The 21,860-nt window shown below is 45.8% G+C and overlaps 1 protein-coding gene across 2 annotated transcripts in view; it reads left to right on the top strand.

The window, feature by feature from the left end:
- Positions 1–21,860, top strand: part of Slc44a3 (solute carrier family 44 member 3) — a 77,021-nt gene that overhangs the window by 34,575 nt on the left and 20,586 nt on the right. The window contains exons 10-12 of one of the 2 annotated variants that reach the window (XM_032897397.1): positions 4,022–4,187; positions 12,794–12,950; positions 16,438–16,521. In XM_032897397.1, the coding sequence (XP_032753288.1) occupies positions 4,022–4,187; positions 12,794–12,950; positions 16,438–16,521 (407 nt within the window). Of the gene's footprint in view, positions 1–4,021; positions 4,188–12,793; positions 12,951–16,434; positions 16,522–21,860 lie in introns of both variants that reach the window. The other variant, XM_032897396.1, reaches the window with a different exon arrangement.

Here is a 21,860-nt window from a genome sequence, read left to right on the forward strand (position 1 = left end):
AGAATGTCCAGGGCTAGCTGTAGTCGGGTAGTTGTGCTTTGCAGGTGTCATGTTTCGCTGGATTTTATTGATTGTGTTCTTTTGAGGGCCTTCAGCCATCTGGATGGTTTTGGTCTCTATGTTCTTGTCAGTAGTAGTTATTTTGAGGGGGTGAACCTCCTCCTGGCGTTGTAGGCCTCTGATGAGTATCCTTGGGCTGTATGGTTCTGGACCTGCGTCTCTATGATTCAAGAGCCTTGGGTCTGATGAATGTGGGCAGAAAGGTGGCAGGAGAATGGAGGTCCCCCTGGGCTAGCAGGCTGAACAGGGCAGCTTGGCCTGGCCCAGAGGGCTCAGAGAGCAGGGAAAATGGGAGGGAGAAGGGACGTTTACCTGTATGTTCAGGAGTCTGATGAAGGTGGAGGAGAGGTGGTAGGAGAACGGTGACATTTCTCTGTTAAGATGCCCTGGAAGACCAGGGTGTAGCTCAGTGGTAGAGCACTTGCTCAGACTTGCTCTTGAAAAATTAATAAATGGGCTCTGGAGATGAGAAAGGACAGCAAGGTGGGTTGAAAGTGAAGGCCAGAGCTAGATGACAACGGCGGTATTCTGGGAAAGAGTTTGCCGGGCATCAGAGTGGTTCAGTGTCTAAGGCAGGAATGAAGATCCCATTGACTTAGTACAGCAACTCGGAGGTCAGGCCGTTGTGATCGTTGTAGAGAGGCTTTGATCAGCATATCTTAACAGAGGGTAGGAGGGAAGGAGTTAGAAATCTAATATAGAGAATGGATCTGGAAGGATTTAACCACGGAAGAGGCAGAACAAAGGAAAGAGTCCAGAGTAGTTTTGTTTTTTGTTTTGTTTTGTTTTTTTTAATGGGGAACAGTTAATAACGGTTCAGGAAAGGGAGTATTTGGATGGGGCGGGAGATCTAGTGGCAGGTTTGGCCTCAGGCTCAAGGGCAGCTTACCATTTTAAGGACTGGGGTTAAATTCCAGACATATTGGTAAGTATGCTTGGGGAGGTGACATGAGGAGAAGTCTTCCGATTGCCTCATTTTTCCTTGAGCACCAGGAAGTGAGGTTGTTGGCTTTGTGGTTGGAGAAGAGATTAGAAAGCAGCTGTCTAGAAGACAAAATGAATGAACAAACATGGTCGCTTGTAAGTCCCTCAGACTCTCTGAGGAGGTATCTGGAGTTCTTTTGTCTCTTTCATTTTTGCTTCTAATAGCTAATGTCTATCCAAAGGCCTGAGCACTGTGTTTAATGTCAGCACTGGGATCATTTTACCTATGATTCATTTGTAGCTAACCCTGCATTGCACTTGCTGGTCTTCGCCTACATGGCATTTAGAGTCGCGATGTGATGGAATCACAAGAGAGTGAGAAGTAGCTGTTACTATCCTTAAGCAAAGAGTAAAAAGCAGATTTCTAGAAGGTTCCATGGTTGGTTGGTTGGTCAGCCGCCCTCGAAGATCTTGACTGCACCAACAAGACTCATCCAGGAGAGGGCAGCCCTGCATGCATAAGCATGCTCGCCCCACCCTCAGGCTCTGGACCACTGACTGTGACGGTCATTCTGTTCAGAGGCTTTCTCATTCAAGCCACAGTCCCTGATCCTTTAAGAGATCTGGTAAAAGCAGTGGCTCTCTTGCAGTGGTCTCCTCCCAGGTGGCATTTTGGCATCATATGACGGTTTATTGAATTATCATAAATGAGGAGTAGAGGCAAAGCATACTCCCAAACACCCACAAAGCCATTAAACAATCACTACATTCTACACAGAAATATCTGCTCCAAAATGCCAACCAGTGTCATGAGAAGCTGAACAAGCCTATCTTGATGAGCATCTGTAAACAGCTCAGTAAAACAGATACAGAGGTGCAAACAACAGACAGCTTCAGGAGATGGGGAGATGGCCCTGGGGTGCAAGCATTTGCTGTGCAAACCTAACAATCTGTGACTGGATTCCCGGAACCCACATAAAGACTGGACATGGTAGTGCAAGTGTCTATAATCCCAGAATGCCATAGGAAAAGGGAGGAGGAGGAGATGGCCAAAGCCCTGGAAGCTTATGTGCCAATTGCTCTGGCTTATGCAGGCGTAAAGAGACTTATCTCAAACAAGGTAGGAAGTCAAGGACCAATACATGAAGGTTAACTTCTGACTGCCACATGCAAGGCATGGCACATGTGTCCACATTCACACACGTAAGCATACCCAATCACCAGCGCATAAGGGGTGAGAAGGGGAGACTTAACACTTCAACCCACAGAAATTCGTCAAAGACAGCCTCTGGGTTCTTTGGAAGATGTCAAGTCTTTGAGCATCGAGTGCATCTTGATTTATCACTTCAGGTGCTCCACTTGCTGACTGGTGTCACTAGTGTGACAAGCTGGGAAATGTGTAGCAATGGCCATGCAGGGCAGCCGAGAGGAAAGATTGTCCCTTCTTAGCATCCTTACTGGTCTTCTGTCTGTCTGAGAAAAATGACCCCCAACCCCACTCTCTGTAAATATTCTGTACCCAAAGTATACTTTGCTGCTGGCACTCAGGGTCTTACAAAAAAGGAACTGCATGCTTCTTCTCAGGCCCTGTGTACCTCCGATGGTCAGAGTGTGCTTCTCAAAGCCTGCTACCCTGATGTATCTAGGGGGCATTGTCATCACGAGGGCCATTTCCTTGCTGCTGGGAACGCCTTTCTAAAACATGGCAGCTTTGGAAAGACACAGACATATTTCTGAGCCCACCTGAAATGCATCTGCTTCCAAGCCAAATGAGCCGGACAGTCAGTAGACCACTGTTGGCTTCTCTCTGTAAAGCAAGCTGCCCAGCTACTTCCCACGGTGGCCATCTTGTTTGACAGAACTTAGAGAGGAAGGAATGGAGACCAGACTTCATCTGTGGAATCGGTTTTGCTTAACACATAATTATCTTCAGCCTTCCCCTTGCTATGTGAACTCTACTGTGAATGTCTAAAGGCGAAAGAATGGGTGGACTGAATGTCCATGTGTAGATTCGACAAGAACTACAAAAACATGTTTAAATCACAGGTGGGTTGTAGTTGTCACCCAAGATCAAAGCACTCATTTCTTCCTTATAGTAGTTTACTTGAAAAGCTAATGGGAGAACGTGTAGAAATCAACACAGGCACAGAGCTGGGGGTTGGTGTACCAATGTCTGCAGGGTTGGTAGAGAGTTGTAATATCTACCAATATCTAAGAATGCTTCAGGTCAGAGGAGAAAGGAAAGGAAAACATGTCAACAGTGAACATTATCAGTGTACCCTTACTGCCCTTAAATTAATGCACTATTGTGCTTCTGGAATACAGGATAATGATCACATAAGAACAACAGTAATAATTGTTACCACCCATGGAGGGCGACTTTTGTGGGCCAGGCTTTATCTCAGAAATTTTCCAGATTATATCACTTCATGCTCAAACTACCAAGAAGGAATTAGTACGCAGGCAAGACTAAGATTCTAAGAAGCCGTATAAGATGTCCCAGGCTTCTACAAGGTTAACATTGAAATCTGAACCAAGGAAAGTAGGCATTTTATGTGTGCCAAGAGGGTTTACTCTTAAACTGTAAATGGAATCTGAGTAAAGGAAGATTCTAAAGGGTCTCTTTTATAGAGCCTACAGTTTTGTTTTGTTTTGGTGAAAAGTTCTATAATATAGTCTTGATTTTTTGTGTTTTTGTCAATGTAACATAGTTGGCCCACATCACACAAGAAAATTCGAGGTGTCCTATTAATCATGGGACATCACTAAAGTTAGACTCTTTAGAGCCCATTTTCACACCTTCAAAGAAGAATGAGTTTTAGGGTGTATGTCAATTGTCTTACAAATTCCCTGTGGCCACTGTCAATATTGTTGTTTGTACTACTTAAATTCCTAGTGTTTGGTGTATGGACTGAAACTTTGACATCTGCCTTTTGCATGCTGCCAAAGACCAAGGGTGAAGAGACATGGTTCATTGAACCATCTTCCAGAATAAGGGAACTATTGGTGTAAATTGTGTTTGTATTATAAACTTTAGGTACTGCCCAGGTGATGGAAGGTGGCCAAGTGGAATATAAACCTCTCTCAGGCATTCGGTATCTGTGGTGGTACCATTTAATTGGCCTCATCTGGACTAGTGAATTCATCCTTACATGCCAGCGGATGACTGTAGCAGGAGCGATGGTCACTTGTTATTTCAACAGGTGAGTCCTGCCTTTCATCCCTGAGGTTTGTCTGGGTGCTTTGGCTTGTATATGCATCGCTGAAGATATTCGGGAGATTTTACTCAATGTCTTAAAAGAGAGTAACAAGAATTATGAAAGGAAAAAAAAAAGACAGCTAAAATTTGGCCTCTAGGCTCACTTATTGGTCAGAGGAAATAGATTCCCTTAAACCTCATACATTTCTAGGCTCTTCTGCTTAAACTACAAAATGTAGAAAGAAATTAGACAGCAAAGTAATCATACTGCCTAGAATTTAAAAATACTAAAAGAAAAGATTGTATTCTCCTGTAAATATCCATTCTTATTGATTTCAGACTTTAAATATTGTGGGTCTGTTTTAAATACATGCCAGTAGCTATATCAATTATTCTATCTCTGTAAAAAATCAGAAGAATATTTACTTGGAAAATAATGTTACACCCTGAAGGAACTGTAAACTATAATTTATGTCCTTAAAGTACTAGTGAACTAATTACTTAGTGTCTTTAGCACATTGCCTCAGGAAAATAATTGAGACTACTGTTCCTCCAGTCCCACCCCACCCCCCACTCACCTATACCTGGGCCGTGTGCATCTCTTGAATATAACTCTCCTCAAATTATAGCCAGAAGAGCCAGCCCAAGACAATGACAGGGTTGCACGGAACAGGAAGTTTACTCCTGGCTGTGCTGACCCTCCTGGAATCTCTCAGACCAAATGAGTAGATAAACATGAACTTTCTGAAGTAAAAAAGCCAAGCAGCCATGATTCATGCCATTGAGCAGTTGCCTCTGGATGATGAAGAGCACTGTGTGGGCTTTTAATGTGGTGGTACCCTTTGGGAACCACATCATTAGGAACTCCGGAGAACTCACAAAGGACAGCTGCCCTTGGTTGGCACTGAGAGCCTCCCAGCAGCAGGAGATGGGGGTTGCTTGATCTCCTGTAAAGAACAAAGATCTGTCCAGCCAAATTGGCCCACAGGTAACATCTGTCAGAGAGAGAGAGAGAGAGAGAGAGAGAGAGAGAGAGAGAGAGAGAGAGAGAGAGAGAGAGAGAGAGAGAGAGAGAGATTGTAATCTTAGTATAACCAGACCAAAACATTTCCAGCAAGGACTTGGATGTGAGGCCTGGTGGTTCCTGGGTATTGATTTTATCCTTACCTCCTCTCCACACTCCATCATTAAAGAATTACACAGGCCATAAGAAATGGACAAGCAGTGACAGCCAATGAGAACTATCAGCCTTGAACAGTGACTTTGGATGACAATTTAAAAAATAAAATAAATTTCAGCCGAGTGATGAAAACTGAAAACAAGACTAAGCATACTAAGAAAAGCTAGGTCTGCTTGTGGGTATTGGCTGGGTGCAGCCATGCAAATAGGATGCTGGCTGAACACGGAAGCCAGAGCGGCAGGATCCAAGTATAAAATATCCTGTAAGGGGGTTGGGGATTTAGCTCAGTGGTAGAGCGCTTGCCTAGGAAGCGCAAGGCCCTGGGTTCGGTCCCCAGCTCCGAAAAAAAGAACCAAAAAAAAAAAAATATCCTGTAAGGTCAGCCTGGCTCGGCAGGTAAAAGTGCCAACTGACCTGAGTTTTATCCCCAGAACCCATGCGAGGAAGAGAAACTGACTTCCAGAAGTTGTTCTCTGACCTCACCAGGGCGTCCCATACCCTCATGCTTCCACACACACAGCATACACACAGGCACACAACAATAATAAATAAAAATTTAGAAAGACAGATTTAAAAATACAAATAAATACAAAACAAAATGTGCTTCCAAAGATGTTAAATCTTCAGTTTCTAGATCCTTCTTCTTCCATAGAAAGAGAAGAGGCCTTTGCTCTCCAGGGCTATAACCCAGAAGAGGGTCTGCTCGTGGGGTATCTGGCCCAGCTGAGGCTGGGGCAATGCTATGTACTAAAGCAGGGAGAGCAAGGGGAGGTCCAAGCCCTGATGATGACGACCCTATAACCACGCCTCCCCACATCCCACAGCTCAGTTCCCAGGGTGATGGCAGCCAGGTTGATCCTCTAACGGGGACAGGTCCGAAAAGCTTTTGAACCCAAGTCAGGTGCCACATGAGGGAGCGATCCCCAGAGAAACAGACTTCCAGACTCTTACACCAGCAGTGGCACTCCCCAGACAACAAGCAAGCTCTCTCCCACTGAGCATCTGCTGTAGTTAAGGTTTTACTGCTGTGAACAGACACCGTGACCAAGACAACTCTTATAAAAGATGACATTTAACTGGGGCTGGCTTACAGGTTCAGTCCATTATCAATAAGGTGGGAACATGGCAGTGTCCAGGCAGATGTGGGACTGGAGGAACTGAGAGATCTACATCTTCATCCAAAGGCAACAGGGAGAAGACTGGCTTCCATGCAGCTAGGACAAGGGTATTAAAGCCCATGCCTGCAATGACACACCTACTCCAACAGGGCCACACTACTCAAAAAGAGCCACACCTCCAAATAGTGCCCCCTCCTTGGGCCAAACACATACAAACCAGCACAGCATCCAAGTGTGTTTTGAGCTGTTTTTTAGTGGTTATTATGCAAACAAAGGAAGTGAAAGAGATTAGAAACCAAACAAAAGGAATGTAGGGGAAACAAACACAATGCAAGCTGCAAAGGAAACTGGCAGTGCACGGGATGCACCAATGATGTCATCATAGGAAGCAAAGAAATACGGAACTCATAAACTAAAGTTCCTCACACAAAAACGAGTGTTGTGAAAATGAGAAAGACCCTTTAATAATGAACGATTTCAAAAGTAGGAATTTTCTGTTAAATGCTTCAACTGACTGGGAAGCTGAAGAGCTCTTCCTGGAAGTCGAACAAAGACAAACAGGAACATACGAGATAGGATAAAATGTTAGGGTTATTTAGGAGCCCACGAGCTGACTGATATGAGATTTAGAAAGAGCAAACAGAAAAGTAGTGTGGGTGGGTGGGTGGGTTTTGGTGTTTGTTTGTTTTTGAGGTGGGGTCTCATCTAGCCCAATCAACACACGTGCTGTGTTTCGAGGACTACCTTGACTCTCTCTGCCCTACTTGCCTCCTCCACTGACGGTCTTTGACTTCAGACATACACTACGACATAGATCTTTTTGATGATGATGATGATGATGATGATGATGATGATGATGATGATGATGATGATGCAAGAATGTCAAAGAAACCTTGGGAGGTGAGGTCATAAGTTAAAAGTTAAAAGGTCATAACATTCTGACAGTGAGAGAGAGAGAGAGAGAGAGAGAGAGAGAGAGAGAGAGAGAGAGAGAGAGAGAGAGAGAAAGATCAGACACAGCCTTGAGCCTCAGAATCAAATCTAACATTCTGACAGTCAGCAGCAGTTCTGAACCCAGAAAACAGCAGAGGAGGACTGTCTAAACACACAGGTCCCGTGGGGTTGGGGATTTAGCTCAGTGGTAGAGCACTTGCCTAGCAAGCGCAAGGCCCTGGGTTCAGTCCCCAGCTCCGAAAAAAAAGAAAAGAAAAAACAAAAAAACAAAAAAACACACAGGTCCCTGACCTCCAGGTCTGTACCAGTTCCCACCCACCATCGATCAAGGGTCAATACAGTCATGCTCACACAAAATCCCCAAAGATTTCCCTGGCACCTCCTTCCTAGGAAAGATGTTTCCACTTATAGTCCTGAGTAAACTAGGCAGGGAAAGGAGTTTCAAAAAGTGAGCAGCATGTAGAAAAGTGGCAGGAGTTCCTGGAAAGGTTTAGTGCAGTGTTACAAGCACTAAAACAAAAAGTCAAGCCTAAAGCAGAGGGAGGGAGAGACAGACAGACAAAAAAAAGAGACAGAACACACACACAGTGTGTGTGTGTGTGTGTGTGTGTGTGTGGAGGAGAGAGAGAGAGAGAGAGAGAGAGAGAGAGAGAGAGAGAGAGAGAGAGAAATACATGAGATTTACACTCAGATCAGTGTTGAGTGAAGCCCAAGGGAAGCAGAGAAAATTTTTAAAAACTTGTTACAAGTGTGAACTCCAGGAAAACCCTAAAGTTGTACAGAAAACTGTTACTCGGATCAGCTGGGAATGGCCCTTCCTCACTGTACATTTTATTTATGTACTAATGATATGATATAAAAAATTAGTGTTGTTGAGGAATAGTGAGAAGGTGATGTCGGGGAGGCTGGATGTATGGGACATCTATTATGAGATATCAGGGGGAGGGCGTGGGGGAGGGGAGGATACCTGGCGAGCCCATACCAAGGTGTCCCCCTGAGAAAGCACGCTATGCCACAGATGTAATATAAAGGAGGTTTATCTGGGCGAAGGGAGGGGAGTGAGGACCCAGGGAAGGGGTAGAGGCGAACAGATGGGAGCAGAGCCGTGAGCTGAAAAATTAGGAGGGCCTGAATGGGTGGCTCAGTGGTAGAACACTTGCCTGGCATGCGTGGGGCCCTGGGTTCAATCCTCAATACCAGAGAAGAAAACAGGCAAGATCCCATAGGAAAAAGCAAGTCCGTAAGAGCCTATAGTTTGGGGCTGGAGAGATGGCTCAGTGGTTAAGAGCACTGAGTTCAAATCCCAGCAACCACTTAGTGGCTTACAACCATCTGTAATGAGATCAGATGCCCTCTTCTGGTGTGCATGAAGACAGCTATGGTGTACCCATACATAATAAATAAATAAATAAATAAATAAATAAATAAATAAATAAACAAACAAACCTTTTTTTAAAAAGGTCCTATAGTTTTAAAGTGTGGAGGTTAGTCCTATCATCTCGAGAGAGGGAGAATTAGGGGTAGATGAAGCAAACTGCTGATTTCTGAAGCCTACCAGCACTATTTAGTTCCTTAACTATTATTTTGATTTTAAGTGAATTTAAAGTAAAATCCATGAATGGGTTGAAGAGTGGTCCAGTGGTGACAAGCAGCTCACAACAGCCTGCAACCCCAGCTCCTCTTCTCACCTCCATTAGAAACCTACAGGCGTGTGGCAGACATTCGCATACATTAAAAATAAAAATAAAAAGTAAAATACATGATAACTCATTTTTAGCACTACAATTACTCAATGATTAAAGAGTCTTCTCAGCCAGTCATGGTGGCATACTCAGAAGGCAGAGCAGGAGGATCACCACATCCTAGTTTACATAGCAAGTTCTAGGCCAACCTGGACTGCACAGAGAAATCCTGTCTCAGAACAAGAACACAGAGAGCCCACTCTCCTCTGGGCAGTCTGCTTCACTGTGACGCCTCCAGCCTGTTCCTCATCTACTGCTCACAGTTCTCTTAGGCCATACTTCTACATAGGGCAGAATTGTAATACAGACCCTGGGCATTGACCCTTGTCACTTACTGGAGCTGTAAGAGGACTGAAGAGTTCATGAAGAGACCACTGTGTGTCAGGATATGGGCAGTCTGTAAAACTTACCTTCAAAGAGCTTCCATTTTGTGCAGTGGTAGAAATGGCTTAGCACTCCAGAACCCTTGTGGCCCTTGCAGAGGACCTGAGTTTGGTTCCCAGCACCCACGTGGCAGCTCACAGCTGCATCTAACTCCAGGTTCAGAGGATCCTACGTCTGGCCTTGGGGTGCGCACTTAATACACATTCAGACATGTAGGCAAAAACACTCATATACATAAAATAAAAGTAACTACATCTTTAAAATGCACTTGCTTTAAAAAAAAAAAATTTGCCCGAAGAGGGCATCAGTAGAGACCGTCTTTGGGAAGCCGAGAGTAGTAACACATACTGTAATCTTACCACTGGGGAGGATCCGGAGCTTAAAGGCCATCCTTAATCATGGATAAGTTTGATGCTAGCTAACCTGGGCATATAGGCCTCTGTCTCAGAAAAGGCAGTGGGCCGGGGTAGTGGGGAACTAGGCTCAGTCAATAAAGTGCAGGCCCTGCAAGCATGGGGACCTGAGTTTAAACCCCAGAACCCACATGAAAAAGCCACACATCACACATTGGTATTTATTTACTTTCCATGTACTGGGTGGCGGGGGAGGCACATGCACGCATGTGCACACATGGGTGTGAAGGTCAGATGACAATTTGCTGAGGTTACTCCTTCACTGCGGCTTTCAAGGAGGAAGCTCAGGTCATCCGGCTTAGCTATAACTCTCCCGCTGAGCTGTCTCTCTAGCCCTGTGGTATAGATTTGTAATCCCAGCCTTAGGAAGGGAGATAGACAGTCACATAGGCAGATCCTTGGACAGTGATAGACCCTGAGTCGAGAAACAAGGTTTGGATGGCACCTAAGAAACAACATGGCCCCCGCCCCCCTGCTATTCCATGTTAACCTCTGAACTCCACGTGTAGGAACACACAGGGGAGGAGGGGGAGGGAAGGAGGGAGAGGGAGAGAAATACAAGGAAGAGACATGGTCTTTGCTGTGGCCACACTGTGTTCTACTGCCTACCAGCTTTGCTGGAGGCCGTCTGTCCTATGCCGCCCAGAGACTCAGATTTGGGGGCTTTGCATAATGTTGGAGCGTCTCTCTAGAGTGTTAGGCTTGGTCTAAAACTATTATTCTCAGAGCCCTGAAGGGGCTGGTGCGGTTGTAGAGCACTATGTGCGTACCCTGACTTAAAGGTACTCTCAATCATCCCCAGATTCCTGTAAAGGTATCACTGGTTACCCAGCATACATTGCGCCACCAGCCGGTTCTCAAACTATGCTTAGGTCCAGAGATTAGTATTATTTTCAGTTTCAGGGGAAAGTAATCTGATCCTGTTCCTAAAGGCAGGTTTTGCTGGCTGCGAGGAAGACAGAGCTGCCAAGTTCTAGCCAGTCATGCAGTGGGGAGAAATAGCAGCTAGTATCCCTGGTGACTATAGGAAAGGGGGGTGACTTCAAAGACACTCTACTTAGTCTCTCCTTTGCAGGACTGCTTCAGATTGAAAGCAGGTATTGAGTGACTCTTGGCTTGGGTTAAAAGGACCTTTATTGAAGTTCCCTCTCTCATCATGTGATAACCCAGCTTCCAAACCTCTGTGTCTTCCTCCAGCTCAACCCTAGCATTGTGACTCGGGAGGGAAGGCAGGGTCCCCCACTCCTCTGTCCCAAATGGTTTATCCCCTCTGCGGGTGAAACCAGCTCAGAAATCTGATGCCTACACCCAGACTTCAGTACCTGGAGGACCAGAGCTCAAGGCCTGGTTACAGTGGCCTGTGAGTCATTTATTTCCTAGGCAGATGGGAAGCAGGTGTCGTCTTCTGCATCTCGCTCTCTTAAGCGCTGCAGTAAGTTCGAAAGCTTACAACTCTCAGTGGAAAAGTAAACATTAGGAAAAAGAAAGAGGAGATGGGGAAAATGTGTCAGAATTTCCTGGCCTAGTCTTCCAGTATCAAATCAAAATGACAAAATTGATTTGTACCCTCACCCCGCCCCACCCCCGCCCCCGGGATCTTCTGTAGCCTAGGCTGGCTTCAAATTCACTCTGTAGGGGAGAATGACATTAAATTTTTGATCCTCCTGCCTCTACCTCCTCCTGACTGCTGGAATTATAGACTACCACTCAGTGGTAATACGTACTTGGGGCTTTGTGCATGCGAGGCAGGTACTCTGCCAAGTGAGCTACCTGGAGAAACAGAGCGGTTGGGTAGGCAGCCGGGTTGCACTTCTGCTCCCGGCTTGCTGCCCTGTCCCTTTCTCTTCCTGGATGACTTCAGAGCAAACCTCGGCTGATGCCAACTCTTGCGACCTTGTTGGCTATAGGCCTCCTCCTCCCTCAGATCCCAGGCCATTGTCAAAATCCTAACTCATAGTGACTTAGCAGGCCAGGCCGGTTGGAGGGGAATCTTTCCTAAAGAAAGCAAGCTTTACTCGGAGCCCGCGTAGTTACTTCTGGGAAAGCCGGCCTCCTTTTCTAGAACAGCATGGCTGAGAACTCAGGGTCACATGGAGAAGGTCAGCAGAAGGGCGATGTCAGCTCTCCTTTCTTTCGCTTTCAGGTTTGAGGGAGAGGGAGGGCTGCTCCCATTCTGGTCTTTTTCCCCTTCTTGCTCTGTGACTTGCGCTCATTCTTAGGGGCTCTGCTGTTACACGTCCAGTAAATGATTCATACTTCAGTGACCTTGAAGGAGTGGAGAAGTCAGCTGGTTTAAAGGAACTCGAAGCTGTGCAGAAGCTAAACGGCCCAATTTTGTCGATTCTTCCCTTCAACCCAAAAGCTCTTGGTTACCTCTGCTGGCCTGGGTCCTGATCATGTGACTTGATGGCTATCATCACCAAGTTAATACTGGCAGTAATTGCACACATCCCTCTGTCATTTAAACAGTGAACACGTGACAGACAATCTATCGCAAAGGAAAATAATGTCAACAGACAACCAGAGGACAGAGGGAAGGACCAAGAGCTACAAGACAGAAACACGTATATTTTAGCTCACTGATATTTTTTTTCTGTTTTGTATATTTTTTACACACGGATCCCCCTGTCTCCTCAAAAAAGTGAATTAGCCCAAGATGTAAGATAACCTTGGCTACCAAGGAGGATAAAAATCTCAACAAGTGCTCGCCGCGTCACCGCTCTACAGGTTGTTAAAGCCAATGAGGATCTGAACCAGAGAGAACCTTCCTGTTGCTTTTGAAACAGCGAGTTTTAAATGTTCTTTTCCTCTGTTCCCAGGAATCAAAATGACCCTCCTGCCCGTCCAATCCTTTCATCTCTCTCCACACTTTTCTGCTACCATCAAGGAACTGCGGTGAAAGGGTCACTTTTACTCACTGTGACAAGGATCCCAAGAGTCATCTTCATGTACATTTATAGCACCGTGAAAGAGCGGGTAAGACAACACCCTCAAGCCCACCAGTTAAGGATTGGAAATTTAAGGTCCCCGTGCTGGCCTCATTCAGGGACTCAGACCCTACTTCCCAAGTTCTGCTTTTTGTCCCGGCTGAGGAAGGAGTAGTTAGTTGTGTGTTAGCTGGAAGTCCTTCTCATTAAAACGCTGAGGGAGGGGTTGGGGATTTAGCTCAGTGGTGAGCGCTTGCCTAGGAAGCGCAAAGGCCCTGGTTCGGTCCCCAGCTCCGAAAAAGAACCAAAAAAAAAAAAAAAAAAAACGCTGAGGAAATGCTTGAATCCCAGTAGAGCAATTTTTGCTAATGCTTGTGACTATTCCTCGGGCTTGTTTGTAAGATGCGATAAGAAGTAGGAACGACAGTTGTTCTGTTTTGATGCCAAGATACTCCCTGCCTGCTGTGTTTCCAGTGGATGCCATGGGAAGTGATTGATGTGAGCCAGGAAAGAAGAGTGTGTGTGTGTCACACACACACACACACACACACACACACACACACACACATACACACACACACACACACACTCGTGCGATTGCGCTCACTCATGCACACTTGAGTGAGAAATGAACAAGCTGACCTACATTTCAGCTCACAGGACAGAAAACTGTAGGGCTTTTGTACTTGGCGTTTTCTCCTCCTCGGCTTTTATTTGCATGCGCGTTTAGCTGTGAAAGCCGGTAGAAACCAGAACACCAGGAAAACAGCTGTTCTCATGGCGTCTCTAAGCTGCCACACAAGGGAGGCCTGGACTTTCCCCAACTTTCCTGCACTCACGCAGTGCCAATCCCTCTCTGCCTCTGTTCCCACCTTGGGCGTTTGTGACCTGCTCTGAATTTCACCGACCTGATTCCAGCCCTCTGGGTATAGTTACAGGGCCTTAATAAATGGGGAAGATTCATGCCGGCTCGCTTGGCTCTCGGTTAATTGTATTTTTGTTTTAAAAACAGAAATCTAGGGGTTGGGGATTTGGCTCAGTGGTAGAGCGCTTGCCTAGGAAGTGCAAGGTCCTGGGTTCAGTCCCCAGCCCCGAAAGAAAAAAAAAAAAAAGATACTATGCATCAAAAACAGAAATCTAAATTGTCCATACTTTAAAGTCGACAATGAAGATTTCAGCCTAGAGTATGAATTAGGAACAATGAGTTGAACAGCACTCCAGCTTCCTTACCTTACTGGTTGAGCAGCTGACTATGACTTGTTTTCCCGTGGTTCCTATTCAAGTCTTGCCTGGCTACATTTGGGAGACTTAAAGAGAGTTCTACCTGGCCCAGTGCAAACCTAAGTATGCTACTGTAGTCCTTCCTTGATTCCTTCCTTGATTCCTTCTTTCCTTCCTTCCTTCCTTCCTTCCTTCCTTCCTTGATTCCTTCCTTCCTTCCTAAGGTTTATTTATTTTATTTATATGTAGTGTGTGCACCTGTTTGAGTATATGTGCCAGCAGAGCATCAGATCCTCTGGAACTGAAGTTACAGATGGTTCTGAGCCACCATGTAGGTGCTGGGAATCAAACCTGGGTCCTCTGCAAGGGGAGCCAGTGTTCTTAACCACTGAGCCATCTCTCCAGCCCCAGTGAAGGGTTTCTAGAAGCACAGAATCATATTTTACTTTTATCTTAAATACACTCATGTCAGGTATTTTGTACAGATGTAGCACACATCTGAATATATATTTTATTACTATATATTTATGACATGTGTGTATACTAATGTATTGGCTGCTAATACATATATTTAATAATGCATGTATTCATTTATTTAACCTGTGAATTAGTAATTGGTAATAATAAATCAATGAACATCTGAGAACTTGCTGTCCCTTACTGAGCAAGGCATCTTAAGGCCTTTGGGAAAACAGCCTCCATTAACCCAAAGAGAAATCTGTGGAAGACATGAGCTCTCGCTGACCCAGGTCTAAAGGGTTATTCATCGCTTCCCAGAGTCCGGTGTGCAAGGCAGCCAAACGCCCTCGCAGTGATGTCACTGAGGTAAAATATGACCTCTCACAGGTCTTCACAGCATCCTTCCGGGTCTGCCCTGTGTCTACAGCATCAGCATCTCTCACAGCCTCGCCTGTGATCTCCCCTATGTAAATAGTCTCATTCGCTGCCAAGCTAGAACCTGTCTACCTCGTTTCGCCCAGTTGAATTAACACTGGGATAAAAATGTCTGTAAGACGGAGTCGGCCAGTTGAGAGCTGTTAGCTCTTATGGGTGTTTTGCTTGTTTTGTTTTAACTCTGGCTGGTAGGTGAGACCTGGCAAACGACCCTTGCCCAGCTAGTTCACTTGGTTTTTATTTTTAAATCTTCAAAATTTGTCTGTCTGTCTGTCTGTCTGTCTGTCATCTGGAGAAAGGAGCTGTGGGTCCTAAGAATTTAACTCGGGCGTGGTATCGAGCACTTTCGCCTCCTGAGCCAGCTCTCTAGCCTGAGACTTTTTTTTAAACAATGGGTAGTAGGCAGAACTTAGAGCCACCTTTCACCAGCTAATTCACTCTCAAGCTGCATACTCAGATTTCAGAAGGTTGATTGCCTCTGAAACTCAGTCTGAAAACTTCACGATAGGATTTACTTTTCCCCGACGTTAAACGTGTTTATTTATGTGGACACATGACTAGTATCTACAATATATGATTTGGATTTCTTCTCGGTAATAAATAATTTGCAAACTTTGAATTCAAAAATCGAAGTGTGCAAGGTGTGAAGGCATATGCTTCTGATCTCAGTCCTCTGGAGGCTAAGCAGAAGAAATGAGAGCTCAGGACTAGCCTGGGCTATACAACAACACCTGTGTCTCAAAAATAAAACAAAATAATGTAGCAGGCATTGTGGTCCATACCTAAATTACCTACATTTGGGAGGCAGAAGCAGGAGACACAGGAGGAGTGCAAGGCTAGCCTCAGCTACATAGTAAGATTAAGGCCAGCTTAGGCTATCAGAAACACACACACACACACACACACACACACACACACACACACACACACACACACTATACCATTTAACACACTTAGAGGCAGATGAAGAGTAAAGAGAACTATAAGATTGGAATTTCTTTTCTTGTTGAATACCAGTTACCCGTTTCCCTTTCTGTGCAGCAAGTGCAATTAATCCAATTGCTTGCATAAGAGGGAGAAATGCTCTAGAAACCCCCTACTCCACCCCCCACCACCCCACCCTGCACCCTACCATCCATACCCCCCACCGTGCACCCCACCACCCATACCCCCCAACACACACAGACACAGACACAGACACAGACACAGACACACACACACACACACACACACACACACACACACACACACACACACACACACACACACACACACTCACCCATTACATAGACTCACAAATGGAAGCAGCCCTCATGTCGGACAAGCTGCTTACTCTCTCTCTCTCTCTCTCTCTCTCTCTCTTTCTCTCTCTGTCATCTCCCTATGTGACCTTGTGGCCTGGACCTACCTGATCTCAGCAGCACAGTGCTTGGCCAAGAGATGAATTCAGATGCAGCTACTGTGGGCTTTGGTGTCTCACCAATTATCCATACCATCTCAATCAGGTAAGTTCCTTTTTTCCCCCGGGGGTCTGAGGGTGGCTTCTATTGCTTAGATCGGCTGATTTTTCAAGGCAGATTGAATAATTATTTCAGCTTTTCAGTCAAGCCGTGTGTCAAGTCCACTCAATGCTGCTATCATTTAGTCACAGACAAAATGTGAAGAAACGCACACGACTGCGTTTCAATAAAACTTTATTGATAGACTCTGAGATCTGAACATCGTGTGATTCCTCATGCCAAGAAATAGTTTTCTTTTGCCTTTTCCACTCATTTAATGTTGTAGACGCCATTTTTAACTGCAGCCTGAGGAAGGCACAGGAGGAGTCTGTTAGACTGAGTGCACCCCCTCCCTAGGGCTGTGGGTTACAGACCCCCACCTTACCTTGAAACTGTAGGATACTACAACAGCTTGTCAAATTCTGAACAAATTACTTTCTTTTTTTTTTTTTTCTAAAATAAAAAAGGGGCACGAGCCTTTTGACATTTGAGCATAAAGAATATCTGTCACACGAGAGCAAATGTCAGTGTCTCGGGAGCCACAATTATTCTTTTCTTTCTTTTTTTTTATTAACTTGAGGCCACAATTCTTCTAAACGAGGAAGATTATTTCCCAGTTTTTCTATCGTTTACCAGCCCTTCCCTTTCAAGCTACAAATATTCTCTTTAAAAATCTTTCAAGTCGGTGGAGACTTAAGTAGATGTTTTATTTTTCTGTAGCTCATTTAGGAGCATTTAATAACCCTTAGTCACATTTACACAAAGCTGTGCCTTTTGTGAGGCAGCAGGCTGTTTTATGATTTCAGTGTGCACAGGGATCTCTCTTCCTAACAGATGCTCCACCAGAAGTAAAGGGGCTAATTAGGCCATCTATGTTTGATGTCTTATAAGTGGTATTTAGAATACCTTTCATTATACGGGGAAAGTGTGGCATTCTTTTTTTTTTTTTTTTAAGCCCTGTTCTATTTTTAAGTCTGAATCTGGGTGTATGCTTTAGAATGCATTTGGACCTAAATACCGCAAGCCACTATATATAAAACACAATAAGACAATGCTGCCCTTTTCAGAAAGGTGGGGCACACAGCAAGTCAAGCCATGCCTGGTGGATATACTCAAGGACTAAAATGCCAGGCCTCTCCCCAAAGCTGTGTGAATGAGTCTGAACACTGGCTGGTGGCATGAAGGCTTTGAGATGCGCTGGGCACTGATATAAGATAAGATAGCCTCGCGTCAGATCCACAGTGGGAGTGGTTGTACCGGGTCATAAGGGTGAAGCTGGTCTTGCTCAGCTCTGAGTCAGTGGGACAAGCAGGAGTGGGTCTCTGAGATTCCGACCTCAGGGTCTGTGCTGTAAGCCATGGCCTCCACTGACTGTCATGGCTTCGTTGCATCAGAACCGTTGGGAGTAGGAGGTTGGGAAAGAGGAGTTGAAGGGGGAGGAATGGAACAGAAAGAAAAGATGGAGGTGAGTCTTGACAGGAGAGAAGGGTTTGGAAGGACCTAAATGGCTTTCTGAAAGTGAGGTAAATGCTTAGGAAGGAAGGCAGGGGTAGTGAAGATTAGCCATCATGGGACACAGAAGACAGAGCTACAGAGGAAAAAAAAAAAACAGAACAGCGACACTCAAAAAGAGTAATACAGACACTGCCATAGTTAACGGAAGCTCTCTCACTATATATTTATATCCCACTATAAAATATATATATAGATGTATATACACACACACACACACACACACACACACACATATATATATATATATATATATATATATATATATATATATATATATCAAACTGGAGCACAGACCCAAATCCTGTCAGTAACCATGGGTTTGGGCAGAGGAGTTCTTACCTATGGCACAGAGATCATAATCTACCAAGAAGAAGGGGCACAGAGGAGGCTGAGCTGATAGAGGGCTAGCCTAGCCTATGCAGCCCATTCCCAGCACTGTCTACACCGGGGTAGGGGCGGGGGCTAACCCCGTGGTCCCAGCACTGTGGAGATGGAGGTGGGAGGATGGAGGATCGGGGAATTCAAGGCTAGACTCAGCTGCTCAAAGTTCAAGGCTGGTCTGAGTTACACAAGAGCTAGAAGAGAGGGAGGAGGGGAGCGGGGAGTCGGGGAGATAACGATGATAAAATGGGCTGTCAGTCTCATCTGGCCATAACAAAGGAAAGTGAGTTCAAAGTGAAGAAATGAATTTAGATTAGACTGCAAAATAGTCTAATCCCATTGGGCTAGGCTATGACGGGGGTGGGGAGAAGCGTGGGCATCTCTGTGCCTGGAAATCAGATACAGAAACAGCCAAAGCCTGTTTTCTTTACTCTGCTTGATGGGGAGGAGGTTCGGGAAGCTGGAAGAGGATCAAATGCATCTGTCCCGCTCAGCACCCAGATGCTCTCGCTGCAGTTCCGAGGGAGGCCGCTGTGACTCATGCTCCTTCCTAAGCCTCACCATCTTCACTAAGACCGGGGACCTGGGGCAGGTAGAGTGTCTGCCTTCTGTAGACACCCAGCCTAAGGCCTCATGGTGTTTCATTTGTAGAACTCATCTTTTGTCATTTACTTCTCTCTGCTTCCTAAATACCAAATGTGTGTGAAGCAATTGTGTCACCTCACACATTCATCTGTGCAAAAGTCATTTATTCACGTATGTTGTGTGCAACCATTTGAGCCTGGACATAATAGGGGAACCATGTGGATATGTAGCAGAAAGAAACACATGCATGAGACATGTATGTAATGGTAAGAAATTTTTTTTAAAAATGCAGATGCCCAGAGAAGAACAACTTGGTAAATCAAGTATCTGTGGGTATCACCAGCTAATAAAACAGCGATAATGTTGACAGTGGGCTATCGGCACCAACTGCCGATTGATCCTGAATGGCGTAGAGTATGGAGATGAGGCCCATTGAATAAGGCCCACAGTCAGTGTCAGAACTAGGAGTCATTTGGCCTCCACAACCAAGATTTACCTAGGGAGGTTTTCTAGCCACAGTCCCAGAACCAGCACTTGAGCTATTGCACTGTCTGGGTGGCCCACTCCTCCTCCTGTCCTCCTCAGGCAAGTCAGTGTGGTCCAGGCTTCTGGTCCCAGAGGCCAGGTCATCTCAGTTGGGATGGCAACAAAGCCCAGAGGCTTCCTGCTCCCTTACCAACACCTTCCAGGGTCTTCCAGGGAAGAGCTCAACTCTTCCCCAGGGACCCGGGCTGCTAACCACTCAGCCAGAAAGCCCGCCTTCTGTTTCTTACTGTCCTCGCCCAATTCATCATGGGAGCCTCCCACTCCCACATGGAGCATCTGCCCCCCCTGCTTATTTAGATCACTGCCCCTTTAAGTCCAAGTACACTGGGGGGATCCACAGCACTTCCACAGATGCTTCTACATTAATTTGAAAACATGCTAGAATTTTTTTTTTCAAATTTTAGAGGAAAATTACAAACTTTCATTAGATTTTTATTCTTGTGTACAAGGAAGGGCTTTTTAACCAACCAGTAAAGTAGATCCCATTGTTTAAAACATGTGTGGGGGGTGGGGGGAGAGTTGTTGGGTTTTTTTGTTTGTTTGTTTTGTTTTTTATGAACCACCACTCGTGTGTTACTTTGCTTTTTCTCATCTATTATGGCATCTAACTATCCAGGCGGTGCCTGGCAACTCTCTAAGTCTGGGCCCCTAGGTCGGCAGAGAGCTGAGAGGATACAAATTGGGAGAGACATCACCAGTGTGGTCCAGTTCCAGGGGTCCACGTACAGCCTTTGTTGGGTATCCGGTTCTGACTTGTTTTTTATTTTTACTCGTTGTTGTTTTAAGCAGTTTTCCTCTTCTATTTTTTTCTTCCAGCAGGAGTGGGAGTGGGTGTGGAAAGTGAGCTTCCGGGTGATGCCCAAACCGTTTGAAAACGTCCAGTCTCCCAGCAAAGGGCAGCTCCTTAGCCTTGCTCTGTCTTGCAGCTGTCTGCCTCTGCCCCTTCCTGCTTTGTGTAACTTGAGCCGGCCACTCAGCCTCAGGAGAGTCTGTGGGTTGAAAGGGTTGGGTTAAGTAACTCCCTCATCCATAGAGAGCCTCCTGACCCTTGTTGGGATACCTAGCTCAGACCGGAGGCATGCAGATGCCACCACCCCACTCTGTCACGTGCCTGTGAACCCGGATTAGGAACTGACTGTTTTCCTGGGTTCCAAGTCAGCATGGTTCACCCCACCCCACCCCCATCTCCAAGGCTGACCCTGGGGTCGTGAACATCTTTGTGCTGGACATTTGGAATCTTGGGGTGAGGGGCTCTCCAGCATATTTGAGAACCAAACAAAGCCATATCTCTGGGTCTTCTTAGACAGGGTTTCTGCCAGGAATGCGTCTGGATTCTGAAAAACAGCATATATGACCAAGAGTGGCACTCGGGACAGACAGTAGCCATTATGGGCAGCCTTAGAAGTGGGCGAGTACTAGTGTGCCCGGCACTGTACCTGTCTCGTCTCTCTATAGGTGTGTCTCCCCGAGGAGGGGACAGGGGCACTAGTGTACCCTGTAGCAGACTGACTGTCAAGCGTGCAGTCTCCCTTCCTTTGCCATCCGTCTGGATGCAAGCTAAGCCAGTGCAAAAACTGTTGCTTCCTGGCATTTGCATGAAAGCACGGGGCTGCTCTGCCCTTCCTGAGCAACCAACAGGTTTGTCAGAAAGGTTCAGACAGTGCTGAGTAGAGCTTGCTACTCCCCTCCCTCCTCCTATCCACTCCTCCCTCCGTCTGCCTTCCAGTCACTTTATCAATAAACGTAAAGTTGGCCTGTTTTCCAAGCTTTTATAGTCAACTTGACTTTGCGAAATCTTAAAGCCTCTGTCCCTGGGCTGTGCAGTGAGCACCACCTCAATGCCTGCCTTTCTCTCCACCCATGACGTCCCCATATCAGGTTTTGGGTCATCACAAGCCAAGGGTGGCAGATCTCCACTGACACTTCTTCCCATTTTCTGGAGCAACACATGCATCTCAGGGGAAGGATGCGTTGAACAGCGCATCATACATCAAACATCTCTCAATAGACGCTGTGAATGATGGAAAGAGGCCTAAGAGAAAGCAATGTGACCCTAATAGTAACTCTGGTCATAGAGCATCCAGGCAGCCTTTCTTTGTAAGGCGGAGGTGGCTCAGGCTTCCTGCTTACCCTGCTGGCTGCCTCAGAGCTATCCTTGGGCAGCCAGCTGTTGTGAGAGCTCTAGGGAGGTGCCTCCTGTGTGCTCGGTCTGGAGGGGAAAGCACATGTGCAACCATATTGACAGTTCGCATGAAGGCTTGTATATAGTCAGTGATAATCCCCCGCTTGCAGCTGTCTCGAGACAAATGTTATCACCC

The sequence above is a fragment of the Rattus rattus genome, chromosome 3 (genome assembly GCF_011064425.1).
Source record: "Rattus rattus isolate New Zealand chromosome 3, Rrattus_CSIRO_v1, whole genome shotgun sequence".
In the NCBI taxonomy this organism is placed as follows: domain Eukaryota; kingdom Metazoa; phylum Chordata; class Mammalia; order Rodentia; family Muridae; genus Rattus; species Rattus rattus.